Source organism: Pelobates fuscus, chromosome 8 (assembly GCF_036172605.1).
Source record: "Pelobates fuscus isolate aPelFus1 chromosome 8, aPelFus1.pri, whole genome shotgun sequence".
Classification (NCBI taxonomy): domain Eukaryota; kingdom Metazoa; phylum Chordata; class Amphibia; order Anura; family Pelobatidae; genus Pelobates; species Pelobates fuscus.
This window is the reverse complement of record NC_086324.1, coordinates 35,676,682-35,694,823: the sequence shown is the minus strand read 5'-3', so window position 1 is coordinate 35,694,823 and position 18,142 is coordinate 35,676,682. Positions and strand designations below refer to the sequence as shown.

Sequence of the window (18,142 nt, the reverse complement as noted above, 5' to 3'; positions counted from 1 at the left end):
CATTTAGTGTGTCTCCAAAATTGCATTATTTATGTGTAATCATTTTATGTTTAACATCCCACACGAATTGCATGTTTTGCTTGTTTTATTCTGCACGAAAGACAAACATCAAGTAATTTATGTGATGCTTTCTCTTTAAATGTTAAGTAAAGGGATTGTATAGTGTAAGGAATACAAAGTTGTATGCCTTACACTATCGAGCCCTCTGGTTCCCCCCACCCCCTCCCGATGCCCCACTGCATTATAAAGGGTTAAAACTTTTAACACTTACCTGATTCCAGTGCTGATCTCTTTCGGATGGGGAGGGGGAGGGGGGGGGAAGTAATGCTTGGCCAGCGCTGTGAGCATATTAGTTTTTTTGTTGCTTCTTTTTTTGGATAAAATGTAAAGGTAATTATTTTTACTTACCTTGTATACAGCACCATGCTTTTCCGATCAAATGTTTCTCAAGGAGAAGCATCGATTTCAGTGCTTCTGACTTGGTTCTCAACATCTAGTAGTTGTCAGGAAGACAGCCACTAGAGGTGTGTATAGTCCTGCAATGTAAGCTCCCAACTACCATTGTTTTACATATGAACTGTCATTTTGAAGGATATAGGAGTATATGTGCACACATTTTTAAAAACAAAAGTATTGGTACTCCCTTAAATGTTTTATAGATAACCGGAATGCTCTTGATATAGTCCCAAGATGGGCACATTATTCCCTGTACATTATATGAATTAGGAACAATATTAAACAAATAAACAGGGTTCCCAGGACTCCGTGATAATCTTGTTAGAAATTGTCCTGCTGCATGTGTGGCAACATAGTTCAGTTGGTTCGATCTCAGAATCTGCTTCCAAAGAGATTTATTTTCTCGGTATTTGATTGACTTGTGCACAACTGCATTTCATCTGGTGCAAACAAATCAAATGCCCTTTTAACCTATGACCAAATTAACCGATCCGTGGAGTTAGGCTCATTCGGGCATAGAGTAAAAGATATTTCATTTGTTTGAACCAGATCAAAAGCGTTTGTGCACAAGTCTAGAATTTGATACATGTACAAATTACTTAGTGGATTTCCCACGACAATTTTTGAGTTGTGAATTCTCTGCAAATTACCGCTTTGTGATTTAACCCCAATTTGATATTCATCCCCTTTGGCAGAAAAGGGTAAATTCTCAATTTCCTTTTTTTCTCTGCCTTGTCCATTCTACCTAAAAAAAAATGTAGAAAATAATCCAGGCACTCCAACGAATTCCAAGAAATAGGCAATTTATTAGAACCAGCAGCTACACAGCGACGTTTCAACCCCTCAGGGTCTTTGTCGCTGTGTAGCTGCTGGTTCCAATAAATTGCCTATTTCTTGGAATTCGTTGGAGTGCCTGGATTATTTTCAACATTTTATAAGTTTATATTTGATCCATTCTGGTACTGGGACTTGTCCAGTGAAAAAAAGCACCCTGGATTCCTGAATGAAGGGTTGAGTGCACTTCCACTATTTCTCTATATCTTGTCTATTCTACCTGTGACATAAATGCTGCTTGTTCCTGATTAGATCAACTGTCACAATACTACAGTGATGTATAGGCATATTTCATATCCGTTGTATATAAAAAAAAACACCTTATGCATTTGCAGTTTTACTTTCCCTTTGCAACCGTGTCTTTGTTTTGACAGACCAAAGCATGATATTGCAAGGCTTTAAATCAATATATCATAAAAAATATAAAAATATTTTGCAAGGAAATCCCTGCCCGCTTTGAAGTTACAGACGCAAGTCTTGTTATTTCAACTTAATCCAGAGTTTGTACATAATTGACATGTGACTCTGGAGAAAAGACTTGCTACAAAGCTCTGTTTACATTCTAGAATTGTAAGTAATTGGGATTTAGACTGACACAGAAAGTGTTTTCATTCTCAATTTCTATATAATGCGTGTTTAAACATCTGTTCGCAGCGGGTGCCAGGCTGCCATATGTTCCGAATCATTTTTTTATAAACTGTAATTCTGTGACACAGGTATTGTTGATTTTTTTTACTTTGTTATAATTATTGATGTATGCATGGGACTTATATTGTCTGAGAGTACAGGAAATCAAGCTTGAAGTATGTGATTTTGTTTTATTAAACGTTGATGTTGAAATGATTCAGCATGTGAGCAAGCTACTCATCAGTGCATAAATGGAATCTATGAGATTCTAGATGATAACTGTTTAACCCCTTAAGGACCAAACTTCTGGAATAAAAGGGAATCATGACATGTCAGACATGTCATGTGTCCTTAAGGGGTTAAATTGGAAAGTTGTTTTTAACCTTTCTTGTGCCTTGTGATGAGCTGTACATGTTCATTATAAGAACTAAGTGGGTCTAGTACATTGTACTAAGACCATTTCAATGAGATGAAGTGGTCTGGATGCCTGTAGTGTCCCTTTAAAATAATTGCAGTTGCAATACTTAAAGGGACACTACAGGCATCCAGACTACTTGATTTCATTGAAATGATCGGATTGCATAAAGTAAAACATTGCAGTTCTAGAGAAAGTCAAGTTTACATTGCTGTACTAAGACTGGTTTGACTCTGTTAAACGACTGCATGAGGACATCCAGCGTCAATGAAAACCCCACAGAATTAATTGAGGCATTAGGTCCTATGTGCATTAGGTCCTCCTCATGAGCTGACGTCAGGGCAGGCTGAGCGCGACCCAGCAGCGGCGTGGTAAAAAAGCTGTGTAAAAACAACTTTTCCATGTGATGCAAGGGGGTGGGGGTTAGGGACCTAAATAGTTAGTTTAACACCAGGGCCGGACTGGGAGAAAAATTCGGCCCGGGCATTTTTCTATCACAGCGGCCCACTAAGGGGGCGGGGCAGAGAAGGTGTGTTTTGTCATCACCAATGACAAGCACGCCCCCTCTCAAAGTGAGCATGTTGGTTCAATGCTCTTCCAGGGCAGACCATGCGCAGAGCTCTGCTGAAGAGCTTTAGCATGAGAAAAAAAGCCCTGTATTTGTTCTGCACAGCGCAAGCAAATTTAATAACATGCTTGCACTGTCTCTCCTTGCAATTTGCCTCTGGTGTCTCTATAAATGGATACCCAGAGACAAAAATGCTAGGAAAGAGTACTGTGCATGTGTTTGGAGCCTGCTTGTGGTATTGCGTGTGTGTAGAGTGAGCTGATTGTGGTGTGGTATTGTGTAATAAGGTTGGTTTTAGTCATGTTGTGTTTGTGGTGTTATGTGATGCATATGTGGCTAGGGGCTGTAGAGAATGTGTGTGTATAGGGGATATAGCAAGTGTGTGCATACAGGCTATAGTGTGTGTGTATAGGTGGTGTAGTGTTTGTAGAAAGTGTGTGTTTAGGGGTGTAGTATGTGTTTGCTTACAAGGAATCTAGTGTGTGTATAGGGGATCCAGAGTGTGTGTGTTAAGAGTGTAGTGTGTGTGTGTATATATATGTGTATATATATATATGTATGTATGTATATATATATATTTGGAAGTATTGTGTATGTGTGTGGTGCAGTGTGTTGGGGGGGTTCTGTGTGTATGTAAGGGGTGCAGTATGTGTGTGTGATGGATGCTGTGTGTGAGAGTGCTGTGTGTGATGTGTGTGACAGTGCTGTGTATGCTGTGTGTGAGAGTGCTGTGTATGCTGTGTGTGAGAGTGCTGTGTGAGAGTGCTGTGTGAGAGTGCTGTGTGAGAGTGCTGTGTGAGAGTGCTGTGTGAGAGTGCTGTGTGAGAGTGCTGTGTGAGAGTGCTGTGTGAGAGTGCTGTGTGAGAGTGCTGTGTGAGAGTGCTGTGTGAGAGTGCTGTGTGAGAGTGCTGTGTGAGAGTGCTGTGTGTGAGTGCTGTGTGTGAGTGCTGTGTGTGAGTGCTGTGTGTGATGTGTGTGACAGTGCTGTGTGACAGAGTGCTGTGTATGATGTGTGTGTGTATGCTGTGTGTGTGTATGCTGTGTGTGTGTATGCTGTGTGTGTGTGTGCTGTGTGTGTGTGTGCTGTGTGTGTGTGTGCTGTGTGTGTGTGTGTGTGTGCTGTGTGTGTGTGTGCTGTGTGTGTGTGTGCTGTGTGTGTGTGTGCTGTGTGTGTGTGTGCTGTGTGTGTGAGTGCTGTGTCAGAGTGCTGTGTCAGAGTGCTGTGTGTGAGTGCTGTGTGTGAGTGCTGTGTGTGAGTGCTGTGTGTGAGTGCTGTGTGTGAGTGCTGTGTGTGAGTGCTGTGTGTGAGTGCTGTGTGTGAGTGCTGTGTGTGAGTGCTGTGTGTGAGTGCTGTGTGTGAGTGCTGTGTGTGAGTGCTGTGTGTGAGTGCTGTGTGTGAGTGCTGAGTGTGATGTGTGTGAGAGTGATGTGTGTGAGAGTGATGTGTGTGAGAGTGATGTGTGTGAGAGTGATGTGTGTGAGAGTGATGTGTGTGAGTGTGATGGGTGTGAGTGTGATGGGTGTGAGTGTGATGGGTGTGAGAGTGCTGAGTGTGATGGGTGTGAGAGTGCTGAGTGTGATGGGTGTGAGAGTGCTGAGTGTGATGGGTGTGAGAGTGCTGCTGTGTATAAATGTTAGAATGAATTGTGTGTAAAAGGGGGGGGGGCTGTAAATAAACAAATAAAATAAAGGGCATTATTTCCCCCCCCTCCCTTCTTACCTTTAGCCTGGGAGGGGGGGACTGGTACCTGGGACTGGGAGGCAGAGTGGCAGTGTTCCCTGGTGGTCCTTGTGGTGAGTGAACTCTAGCCTGCGGGCTAGAGTTCACTCTCGCGAGATCCGGTCGTTGCCATGGCAACGCTCCGGATCCCGCGAGAGGAACCCGGCGGAGCTGCAAGTTAGAGCTCCGCTGGGTCCTCTCTCCGTGCAGGCTGGCTCCCTCCCTCTCTCTCGCCGCCGGCGGCCGCATTGGATAGCATGTGGGCCGGTGAGGGAGATCTTTGATCTCCCCACCGGCCCACCATGGAATACAGCAGGGCCGGCGCTCGGATAGTGCCGGCCCTGCATAGACCAGCAGGGGAGATCCTGGGACTTCCCCTGCCAGCCTCACCCCACGGCCACCGCGGCCCACCGGGCATTTGCCCGGTGTGCCCGATGGCCAGTCCGGGCCTGTTTAACACTATAGTGTCAGGAATACATGGTTTATTTTCCAGACTTTATAGTGACCCTTTTAAATATATAAAGAAAACACAAAACTAAAAAAAACCCACAAATAACTTGATCATAGAACATTTATTTGATCGTGGTGCTAAGAACTTCTAGCTGTCCAATCACAATCTATTCCAGACTACACAATCTTTAACTAACCCTCCATTGTCCTTCTTGCTGTGAATACCTGTGAAAATGTGTAATCAAATATACAGTGGGACCTCGGTTTACAAACGCCTCGGTTAGCATAATTTTCGGTTTACAAATGAAAATCCATTGAAAATAATGTCTCGGTTTACAATTTTTTTTTCGCAATACAAAGCAAGTTTCCCCAGGATACATTGCACCTGGGAGGTTTATAGCACCGCCCCCTGCATGCTGGATTCTGTGGGTAGCACGTGGCGTCGAGTGTAGAGGTCTTGGAGCGGCTTTTGCATCGAGTTTTGGAGCCATTCTGGAAATTGTTTGCAGTTGTTTTGGGACTTTTTGGTGCATTTTCAAGCAGTGGAAAGGTAGGGAGCTGAGCTTTGTCGTTTGCATGCCTTTTATTGTGTGTTCTGCATTGTGGGTTGGTTTCCATGCCAGCTCATTTTGATTTTTTTTCTGACCTCCAGAATTGATTAATTGGTTTTAAATGCATTCCTATGGGAAACAGTGTTTCGGTTAACAAATTTTTCGCAATAAGAAATGTCCCGGAGAATGCATTAAATTCGTAAACCGAGGTCCCACTGTACTTCTAAATGAATTGAATCTTTGCACTTTGTTTAATCTTAGCATTGTAATCTGAATAATAATTGATTTAGTATATCTTTACTCATCTTAAACGATTGAGTCACCTATACTTATGATCTGAGTCAGTACAGTGTGGAATAATATTCGCCTCTATAATGTAGGCTTCTCATTTCAAGATTAAGATAAATCCTTCCCTTTATTTTCCAAGACAATACGTTTACATTATGGTACTTTTAAAACTGATTTATGATGAAACTAAGTAGTGATAGATGAGAAACAGAAATGTTAGAATTAATTAAAGAGAAACTTTGTAGGTATTCTAGCCACTCTAACTGATGTGCCTGGCTTCCATGTGTGCTGATCCTGCATTAATGCTAAAGAGTTTACTCACTCAGTCCTCTGCAGCCTGGCCCCTGAATATGATATGCCAGTGCCTTAGCTATGCTCATACCAATTGTGCCATGTCTATTCATACCAGAGATTGGGGCAGTGACTGACCAATAGTGCTCCGCCTACCACTGGCATGTACTGCAGCATAGCTCTACCTCTACCATTTAATCATTGAGGTCTGGGCTACAGGCTGCCCGGAATCCAGCATTTATGATAAACCGTTTAGTAACTGCTGTGGCACCCAAGGACTCTAGGCACTATAACCACTACAGTGTTCCTTTAAAGTGAACATGTAATAAAATAAAAAAATAACTAACCTTAAATCGCCTTCATATACATTCAATGCATCATATATATCACAAAGATCCATGCTGTATTCCCTGTAAAATATTGAGATATACTCCCATCACTATCTTCATGTAACACCTGCATTCAGTCCGTCCTCTGCTCCTCCTGTCTTCTGTGATTTTCCATGCTTGGGGATGCTTCCCTAAGCAGGGCAAACCTCCTGTGTGACGCTGACGTGCTAGCTTCATTACCTGAATGGAGTGACATTGGTTTCTCTATTCCTATACCAATAGATTATCTATATCTTATCGTTTTCATCTTTATGGAATACTCATTTTGAGTGGAGGGGAGGTAGCAGTGCCACTTTAAAAACATTGCCTGTTAGTTTTCATGAAGAGAGGTTATGTACCTTGTTTATTGTAGAGCATGAGGCGAGACTTTGTCCATCAACCTTCATATGGACATGCTATTTACATCATCCATTAGGCCTCATGAGTAGTGGCTACTTACCTTGTCTATTATGGCTTGTGAGGCTATGTACTTTGACCATTAGGTCTCCTGGGATGACAATGTCAATTGTTAATAATTCACCTTTAGCAGTACTTTTACTGTTTTTCAGGGAGACATTGAACGGTTTTATTTTATATTAGTCTTGACGCTTAAAGGGACACTGTAAACTTTGTAACAGTTTTATCAAATTGAAGTGTTTATAGTGTCTGATGTCCCCTGGCACCACCCTTCTGTTCAACATTTAATCATTTTTAATGTTAAGCGAGGGTCTCCAGCAGCCCATCCTCTCTGTGCTGCTTGGTGCAACAAGGAAGCATTAATCTGGGCAGCAATGTGATTTTCTGAGAGTATCAGCTGACTGCCTTCAACCTATCACTGCACCCATTGCTGGCAGGACTTTGTATGATTGAAGGAGTGGTGTAGTATCCGCCTTAACCATACCCCCCCCTAGGGGCCAGGCTGTAGGTGGTCAGGGACCCTTATTTAATGTTAAACTGCTCAAACATGGTTTAATACTGAAATCAGCGACCCTGCCAGGGTACTTCGTGCGCTATAACCAATTCAATAAAATGAAATGGTTATAGTCCCTACACTGTCCCTTTAAATGTGGCTGTAGCTGGCTAGTTCTGTGATTCAGCTCTTAGTTGCTGAGAAGAACACATGAGAAACAGGATGGATAATCCGTCTGCACGCCATGCTCGAGGCTTGCTTGTTTGTCAAAGGGATTGTCAGACTATTTGCAAAATTTTCCGCCTCATCCCCTTAGCTGGATAAAAAAAAATACCTCCTGTAAATACACTTTCCTACAAAGGGCTTCATTAATATTTAAAATGACTGCCCATTATTTTTTGTACTTTGTTTGATATGTCTATGTGTTGTAATGGCGCCACAGTAAGTTGCATATTTCAATTTGTGGACACTTTAAATTATTAACTTGACGGGAATGTGTGTGAAAAAAGTAATAATTTTGTAGCAGGCAACATCATTTGACACTTCTGTAACTAAGCCATTACTTGAAATAGACTTATATTGATTCAGTTTAGTAGTTAAATAAATTGTTCAGCACTAGCACGCAATAGCATAGATATTTTGTATTGCAAGTTTATAAATATACTGCCCTCGTGTTTACGTATTTATTTGCTAAGATAACAAATGAGTACACTAGTTTTTCATACACATTTCTTGGTGCCACCCTACCATGCATGTTGAAAACAGCTTCTAGACATGACACTTTCTCAAACATACCTAATATGGTGGTGTTATTTTTTTTATTTTATTTTATGCATTATAGTTTCTTGGGAAACCTTTTTTTTTGTTGTGTTTTTTTTTTGTTTTTGTTTTTTTTACCTATAGCTATATTTGGCCAACAACATGTAAAATTACCTTAAAGGCACACTATAGATTTTGGATTCAGACATGCATTCTGACCATATAGTGTTGAAAAATACTATTTAGGTGGCCAGCCCCCTTGCCCCCCCCCCTGTAAAAAAGGTTAAAACATACCTTTTTTCCAGCGCCACACGGGTCCTTCAATGCTGACTCTGCCCCCACTCTGCCTCCTTGGCTGAGGTCATCAGAATTGACAATCTAAGCCAATCCAATTCCAATGCTTTCCTGTAGGAAAGCATTGGGAAGCTAATGTGCAAGCGCGGCAAAGCGCAGCGCTGTGCCATTTAAAATCTCCTTGTAGAGATTCATTGAATCAATGCATCTCTATGGGGAGCGTTCAGTGCCTCAATACAGAGCGTAGAGACTCTGAATGTCAGTGCTGCACAGTGCGCAGCACTGACCCAGGAAGTACCTCTAGTGGCGGTCTGAGTGATTCCACTAGAGGTGTTACTAAGCTGTAATGTGAGCAGGCAGTGTTTACACCAAAATGCCTGCAGAGACATAATAGACACACCAAAACAACTACATTAGGCTGTCATTGTTCTGGGGACTATTGTGTCTCTTTAAGATTTTAGATTATTTAGATTGTGTTCTTTACAAACAAATATAGAAATAAATTAAGAAAATATACTTACCTCTAAACTTCCTACAGTTGTTGTTAATCCACAGACAGACTGACAAATCTTTTCTAGACAAGGAATCAGGAGGCTCTCATCTGTATGGGGCCTAGTCCTAACCCTTACACCCTTGTTTTAGAGGGCACTTGAACAGGCATTTTGAAATCTAGGAGTAAACGTCAAACCACATTGTTTTTAGTTGTGCAGTTTTAAGAGAAGTGACTATTTTTTGTTCTCTTGGCACATTCATTAATTTAATTTTACTTTTTTCCCCCTGAATACTGTTGATACTGGATTCACAGGAGGGATTGCTGTCGATCCGTTTGTCCCTGCACCAGCTGCAATTTGATCTTTAACTGAGCTGTGCTGTCAATTCACAGTTTTACAGTTAATACGGTAGTTGTGGTGTAGTAGCCTATAATTATTATTTATTTGCATTAAGACATTTGATATTATTTGTTTATTAATATATTGCATTTTGTAATGTAAAAAACAAACCTGCAAGAACAACATATTTTTCTTATCACTTTGTGGATTTAATATAACCTGCCACATAGTCAGTCTACACGTAGCTCCTCCCGGGTTTCGGGACAAGGCCTTTACTGAACTAGAAATTAGTACTGCAGAGCTACCACATGGTTTTTAACTCACTCTGCACACTGTTGTAAAAAACCTGCTAGTGGGGTTCACTCCCAGCTACTCGAGTGGACCTTTCAGGTAACTACTTTGCACAGTACAGTGTCATGGATGCCTTGAATAAAAAAAAAATAATAATCTTTAGCAAGTCATAAAATAAGAAAATCCTGCTTAAAACGAGTGTCAATAGTGAGGGAGGGAGGTATTTGTAAACTTTAAGGGGGTCTAATGGGGGAAGGGAGACAGTACCCATTTATATGGCTCCCGTGGATATAGACAGGAGGAAAAAAAACGATATTAAGGAAGTGAGCAGGGTGTTAATTTTCATTATAATGGTCATGGTATAATGGGCTCATGTAAACAAAGCCGACAGTGTTTGTCATATTAGAAACCTCAACAAACCAAAAAACTGTGGTGTGGAACTGCACTCAATCCCCCTGATGATATGAATCTGGGTGCAACCAGGCCGGTCCCAGTACCAAGAACCAAATACTTGATGAGGCAAAAAATAGAAAGAGGTCCAGGCACTCCAGGATTCAAAGAAGGCAATTTATTAAACCCACCGTCAATCTCAAAGTTGTCACAATCATGACAAAGACCACTCCGGTCGAAACGTTGTGATTGGCGTTGGGTTTCATAAATTGCCTTCTTTAAATCCTGGAGTGCCTGGACCTCTTTCAATTTTTTGCCTTATTAGAAACCTTTACGTCATTGTTAAACCGAATAAAATTGAAAGTTTGGTAGAAGTGTGGTAATGCATAGAGGAGTTTATATAACACATTTTTAATTAACTGATGCACTTCAGTTGCTGTCTTTGGTCTGTATAGGTGCTCTAAAGTAAGTTTTAGGCAGAGGCTTCTTAAAAGGAAAGCTACAATAAAATTGCAAAGATGGAGAAGTGGCCGTACCACTTCTGTGCACAATGGAGTTGAAAAAGCAACACATAATTTTACATCTTGTCAAGTCCATGCGTATGTAGTAAATCTAGGTGTTGCCAACTATCCCACTTTTCTTTTGTATTATGAAACGTTGTTTTTTTTTAACCACCACCTGTCATATGTCACAACACATCAAACACAGCTGTGCAAATGAAATGCAAAGGTTAACTGAGACAAAACTTTTTACAGTATTACTGTTAAATGGCAATGCACCATATCTAGAGGCATAGTCTAAAACACAAAGTATTATATACAAAGGGGACAATAAAAGCCGAAGAAATGTCAAAAATAGTTACTTTGTTCATTCAAAATTCACGTAAGCGAGCTAGTGGCCCTTCCTTAGACCAGAGTTTAGTGTATTACCAGATTGATCAGTGATTTCAAGCAGTTATGTTCAGAGCGGGACTAGGAAACATTTTTTTATACCAACTCTATAAACCATGGCTTTGGCATCATGCACAGCTATACAGGTTAGCAAACAAAAATGTAAAATGAAAATCCTTTCTCTAATCAGAAGGAGTGCACTGATGTAAAGCGCTGCGGAATTTGTTGGCGCTATATAAATAATAACATGATAATAATAATGGGGCTTAAATATAAAGAAGATACCTACATTATTTTTAATAGATGTGAAAAACAGAATACTGCCAATGTTTCTGTTAAAATTTGGTCCCAAATCCATGGATTCTACATTTTGATGATAATGTCATTATGCACAGAACGTCGTAGGTTTGTTCTTGTCCTTAGTTTTGTCCATGACTCTGCTAGTAACCAAGGTATTTTAATAAACAAAAAGTTTGGAAAGAATGAGGAAGACCAAGGTCCGGAGAGCATGGGCTTCTCCGTCTACGTAGAAAGTTTAGAAGAACATGTGCTCGACATTACTGGACTTGTCTAAAGATGTGTCAAATACGGTATATTTTCCCCAATCATTGCTGAGTTAATTAAAGATGAATCATGTAAGATGTCCTTGCAATATAAAGTATCATTTAAGAAGTGTTTTATGGCTATTTTTTCCTTTCACTATGAGTCATACAGTAAGCTGATTTTTTTTTTTCTGGAGCATCCCATTTATCTTGGCAGTTCTCAGTGTCTACAGTTTCTACTTTCCAAATAGGCTTTGCTACATGGCCTCTTGAGGACAAGGATGGGAAAGAGAACTAAAACCTGCCTGGTGATTTTACTAGCATAACAAAGAAATTACAATGTAATACATGCAGTACAAGGTGTAGACTGCATCACCCATGCATCTTTAAGTTAGTGGTCTTTGACTATAAATTGTGGATATCAACTGGTACATGGTTTCAACCCTGAAAACATGCGCACTAATAGGTTTAAACTAGTATTTTTTTTAAATTATATTAAATAGGTCCCTTGCATACATGTACTGGGTTTTACATAGTTACATAGGCTGAAAAGAGTCCGGTGTACATCAAGTTCAGTCTTCCTCACGTGTGTTTTTTGACGGTTTAGACATTAATGGCTGCGTGTTGAGTTATTTTAAGGCGACAGCAAATTTACACTGTTATACAGGCTGTACACTTACTATTTTACATTGTAGCAGAGTGTCATTTCTTCAGTGTTGTCACATGGAAAGATATAATAAAATACTCACTTTTGTGAGATACTGTATATTTGATTTCATAGTTCGGACTCAAAATTTCCACTCACTACTGGTCCAGCTTAGCTCTGGTGAGTAGATACTCACCCCTGGAGAATGAGCTTTGGGCCCTGCAGGCTTGTAGTGGCATGTAGCTTTTAAGGCCTGGCTAGTAGTGTAGGACTAGACATTTTGAAAAATACACATTAGAAGTTGTGCAAGAACTGCTACCTTTACTATATATGTTTGGTTGGCTATAATTTTGATGAAATAATTGACACACAGTAATGCAATTGATTGGAATTCTAATTGTTTTTAGCATTTTGACTTTTTTACTGATATTTTTCTCTAGAGAATTAAATCTTTGCCTCTTCTTTCCATACAACATATGCCAATCCTTATTATCCCATACTACATGCTATAAAACAATCTAAAGTTAATGCAAACCAGAATAAAAGTGTGCACTTATAAGTGTAAAAACTACAATGCTTAAATATGAAGTATTCGTCTGGCTTAAAGGGACACTCTATACACTATTACTATTTCATCTCATTGAATTAGTTATAGTGCCTAATGTCTCCTGACACTGTCCCTTCATTCAGTATTAAAACATTTTCAAGCAGTTTATTAACACTGAATAAAGGTTTCCCACAGTCCCGCCCCCACTGGAAACCTGGCTAAGGCAGAGATTACACACTTCCTGGTAGCAGCTATACTGATTCATATCTGAGTGGGCACTCTGATCTTTTGAATGCAATTAGCAGACATTCTCAGCCAATCACAGCCAACAATCGCTGCTCTGTGTAATGTTTTCTCACTAGCCTAAGAAACTCGTAGTGGACTGGTTGCAGGGGACGCATGTTAAGCATTAAAAACGGTTTAATACTGAATGGAAGTACAGTGCAAGGAGACTCGAAATACTATAACCACTACAATGAAATGATGTAGTTATGGAGCCTACAGTGTCCATGTAAGTCTACAGAGAAAAATCAGATCAAACTTCCCTCTGCTGCTCTTCTGGGTAATTGATGCCACAAGGAGCCCACTGCTTTGCGTAGGGATTTATTTTTACATTTAAAATTTGCATTAGATGCAAGATAGTGCGAGGATAGCTTTGAGTTTGTAGAAATGGAAAGAAAATTTGTTGTTTAAATATTATCAGCTAACTTTAAGGTTTGCTGTTTAGAATGTGCCTTTCTCTTCAACGTGACAGCTCCTCTTTAACTGTCTCACTGCTGAACTGTTCACCAGAAAAATGCTTACAGGCATCATTGATGGAAAAGGAGAAAATTGTGTACAACACTCAGCTCTCTGTTCGCATGTACAGTACATCTTTTATGATTTTTTTTTCTTTTTAAAAGAGTTGCCAGCAGGAAGTCTAGTGACTATAACTAAACCAGCGTGTTTGTTCTTAAATTTCCAGGAAAAAAGCCAAAAGCAAGGCTCCTCTTCCTCCAGGAGAAGTGAGGTACGCTGAAAGCTTGCCATCGTTTGATTCAGCAGATACAAGTTATAACATGGAGCAGAAAGAGAACATCATCGATCGAGAAATTGAACTAACCGTGGTCCTTCCTGGAGAAAGGACAACTTCAACCACAGTTAATGGCAGGTGTGTGTTATTTAAATAAACAAATAAACAAATAAACAAACAACCCCCCAAAACACACTCCAGATTGTAAATACATTTAACTCCTCTTTTACCATTTTAAAAAGTGAGATCCTATGACGTTTATTAATATAGCAAGGGATGGTGATAAGACATTTTGAAGATAGAGGCCAATATAATTGAGTTGGGAAAATTCTACAAGTCTACAATTTTGTCCCAGATCTTACAGTTTTGGTGTCTGTTTACCACATAACACTGTTTAGTGAATTAATCCCTCAAACCGTTGTTAGAAGTTAACAATGTTGTTGATGGTCTATTCCAGAGAAAACAGTTGTTGAGTTATTTTTTATTTGTGTGTGTTTTGTGTTTATATCGTACACCGTACAATCATGTTCTTGGCTTCTCTATAATGGTGGGTAATGAGAGTTGGGCAGCATCCAGTCCGATCAAGAGAGGAAGCATAAATAAAGATTTTCCGCTCATTTGCTCTGTGTGTATATAAATGATTTTGTGAGAGTATGCTTTGAACTTGTGACTGTAAATAATTAAAAAAAAAAAAAAAAGGATTACAAACACTGCTTTCCAAGGCATGCCTTTTTCCATTTTTCTTGGGTGAAGAAAATTCTTGCATGTCTCGGTTCCCACACAGCCAACGCTGACACGTGTTTAAATACCAACTTCAGATCTTTATTCACAACCATTGGCAAATGTCGTTGATGGCTAAAAATAAATTTTGCCTGCGTATAAATCCCTAGAAACGTAAAAATGAATTAATATTCTGTAACCCTTTTATCGGATCTAGCAAGTTTTGACTTTTATCTGACATCTGTAAAAAAAAAAAAAAAATTTAAAAAAATATTATGCATTCTGTAATCAGGTGTTACTATATTATTATGTTCTATAAGAACCCCCAGATCATCAAAGATATATGGCGCAAAGACTTTCAAAGCACTGCCCTTCTCTGCTTCACGGAAAATGGTCATAAAGTAAAAATAAGGATGGCTCATGAGCTCTAAAATCTTTCCAAACCCTGATTGTATGAGATGGAGAAATGGTGTTTATTCTGAGTTCTAGGATGTCCAATTCCCTGACCCAAATGTATTTACCAGAATTAATGGGCCAAGGTGATATCAAGCCTTCTACTGAAATATAACCGCTTTATTAAAGTATATGGAGCATATAAGTGACTGCAATTTCTGTCTTCTAAATTCTCCGTCTATTGTTAAATCAGTGCCTCGACTTAATCATTTTCCCCTGGAACAAAACTTCCCCACACCTTACCCCACATCTTGCTTGCTGCCTACCTCAGCAATAAAATACCTACCCCAACTGAAAGTAGATGGGAAGGAGTAGTCAGGTTACAGTAGTTAAAGGGATACTATAAATGCCAGGAATACAAAGCTACACCTCCTCCTCCATCCTGCGCCAAGTAGGCACTAATGCCATGTGCAGCTAATGCTGTGCCTGCATTAAATGTCCCCATAGGAAAGCATTAATCAATGCTTTCCTATAGGGAAAACTCTAACGCATGCTTTCCTCATCGTTGGATGCAGGAAGTGCCTATAGTAGCTGTCTGGGATTCAGCCATGGAGGCAGACTTAGTGCTGCAATGTAAACATTGCCGTTTCTCTGTAACTGCAATGTTTTATATTGCTGCACTAAGAGCAAAAGGGACACTGCACCCAGATCACTTAAATTAGCTGAAGTGGTCTGGGTGCCTGTAGTGTCCCTTTAAGTAAATTTATGCCTATTGACATCCATCCTGAACTAAGGTGTCATAGCATGTGTACTGCACACTTTAGAAGAGGTGTGATAAAGAATGAAATGACACAAACTGGGTATTGTCAGAAATGTACCCCAAACGTAGCAGACTTGTCAAAACTTCTTCAACTCAGTTATGTTTTGAGTTTGGCTATTTCGCCTAAAATTTCACATTCACTTTGGCTTAACGTGGAATTCCAGGGATATTCACTAAAGTGGGAATTCAAATTTAAGATCGAAACAGCCAAACTAGACAAACTTTAAAACTCTAAGTCAGCTATGCTGTCAGTTTAGCTACTCTGGTCTTAAATTTGAAATTCGGAGCTCAGAGCTCCAAATGAGTGAAACATTAACTTGCATTTAGCACGTTTTAAATTGTATTGCAGCAGAGGACAGAGACAGACAGTATAATTTAATGTGCAAGCCTTTATATTTGCATGCATTCGTATAATCTTTTAAGCTTACAGTGTTTTAATAGACTTTTATGGTTTTATAGAACTATTTTATGTCTTTTTTCTCTATACAGCAAACCAATGATGGATCTACTGATATTTCTATGTGCACAGTATCATTTAAACCCATCAACTTACACAATCGATCTCATTTCTGCCGATAAAAGTCTGGTAAAATTTAAACCAAACACGCCGATTGGAATTCTGGAGATAGAGAAGGTTGTTCTGAAGTCGAAAGTTCCTGATGACAAAAATAAAAAGCCTGGGCCTATTATACCAGAGGTATGTATGTCCAATGTGTTTCCTCTCTAAATATTCTTATTTGGATATGTTATTTTCATTTGCAGTCATCTGACTGGGATATACGCCATGTGTTCTAGTTATACAATTTGTCAGCCATGTGGTTTTGGAATCTCGAAGCTACAAACAACTTTGGTTTTTATTGATTTTAATGGTAGAGTCACTTTGAACACAGAGTGATGTTCAGTATTTTGGGGGGATTTTTCGCTAAGCGTCGACATTCCGCTGTTTTGGAAATTGGTTGATAACTCATGACAACTCGCTCCTGAATTAAAAAGCCCCCTTTCATTTTTGAAAAATGGATATATCGAAATAATATTCCGTAAAGGGAAAACCTATTTTTTTTTTTTTTTTTCGTTTTGATATTAAAACCGGAGTTCTGGATTGCTGATTATTTTGAAGACCTTAAACTCCAAAATGTAGTCTGTAAGCAAGGGTTTTCAAGCTTCCACGCAATCTGGAATTGATATAGAATATGGATGGTGTCATTTAAGAGAAAAATATGTGTTTAGATCATTACATTAAAAATAAACCGAGCAGCTGGTTTGCAATCATATTAAACATACAAGTATTTTAAAATACACTGTATAGCACTCTTACGGATCTATTAAGGATTATAGTTATTGTTTTTGTGAGCAAGGCACTTGCAAGTGCTAATAGTTGTAGCTAATTTTATAGCTCATGCAGGATACTAATGTTCCAGCTGTATTTATATTTATTTGATTAATTTAGTAAATGTTTTAATTCTGACCAGTGAATATTATAGGTAAGGGTTAGGGATTGATGAAATCCTGTAAACAAAATGAAACCAGAAAAATTGGCACCATTAACCTCTCATGAAAAACACCTATTAGCTTATTTTTTTCCTTCCTTTTCCCCTCTTTTATTTATATATATATTTTTTTTAATATTGTGACTGTTTGCCTCTTGAGGGAAATCTTAAACGTGCAAGTTCCTGCAAGTATAATGTAATTTTTTTTTATTGTTTTTGCAAAGTTATTTTCCAGTCTCTGAATTTTGGAATATTTTTTTGTAAAAATGCAAACCTATGCAGAAATGATCTGAAAATCCCTGTGGGGAGAGAACGAGAGTTCTGGTATACAAAATAAACGCTAATGTAAGATTGTGTCTGATGTGGTTTAACAGCAAGGAGAATAAGCACTTCTTAATACATACCTCTCTCCTTTTAATTTTTCAGCAAACTGTTCGCGTTGTAATAAATTACAAGAAAACACAGAAAACTGTAATGAGAGTTAGCCCCCACATCCCACTTCAAGAACTCATTCCCTCAATCTGTACTAAATGTGAGTTTAATCCCCCATACACTGTGTTGTTGAAAGACTATCAGTCCCCTAGTCCGTTGGATTTAACGAAGTCTCTCAATGAACACGGCTTAAGGGAACTCTATGCAATGGACAGAAGCAAAGGTAAGGAATGTTATCTGTCTTGTTCATGTGTCACTGGTAACATACATTCAGAACACTGACAATTGGTAACACATCTCAGGTGTCATGCAGACAGCTGGAACGGTTGCATTCCTCACTTGCTTTGAGTGCTTGCTCAAAGGGGAAGTGAAAACCTCTCATCGGTAATCATTGGTTTGAATGTTTTTGTTTTGTTTTTTCAATGAGAAACATTAGTGGCAGATCAGAGTAATTGCTACACATGAGCCCTGTGTTCAATGTTTCCCAATGAGGTGGAGTAGAACTGCAGAGAAGATGGTCAAGGTGCATTGGTTACAATGTTTGCTTCTACTGACGTTTCACTTAGTAAATAATGAGTGTCAATAAACCTCATTATGTTTGTATATTTGGA

General features: G+C 39.3%; 1 protein-coding gene across 3 annotated transcripts in view; it reads left to right on the top strand.

The window, feature by feature from the left end:
- COBLL1 (cordon-bleu WH2 repeat protein like 1) overlaps positions 1-18,142 on the top strand; it is a 112,156-nt gene that overhangs the window by 66,943 nt on the left and 27,071 nt on the right. For all 3 annotated transcript variants that reach the window (XM_063429684.1, XM_063429683.1, XM_063429685.1), the window contains 3 exons: positions 13,632-13,817; positions 16,102-16,309; positions 17,526-17,754. In XM_063429684.1, coding sequence (XP_063285754.1) covers positions 13,632-13,817; positions 16,102-16,309; positions 17,526-17,754 — 623 coding nt within the window. The remainder of the gene's footprint in view (positions 1-13,631; positions 13,818-16,101; positions 16,310-17,525; positions 17,755-18,142) is intronic.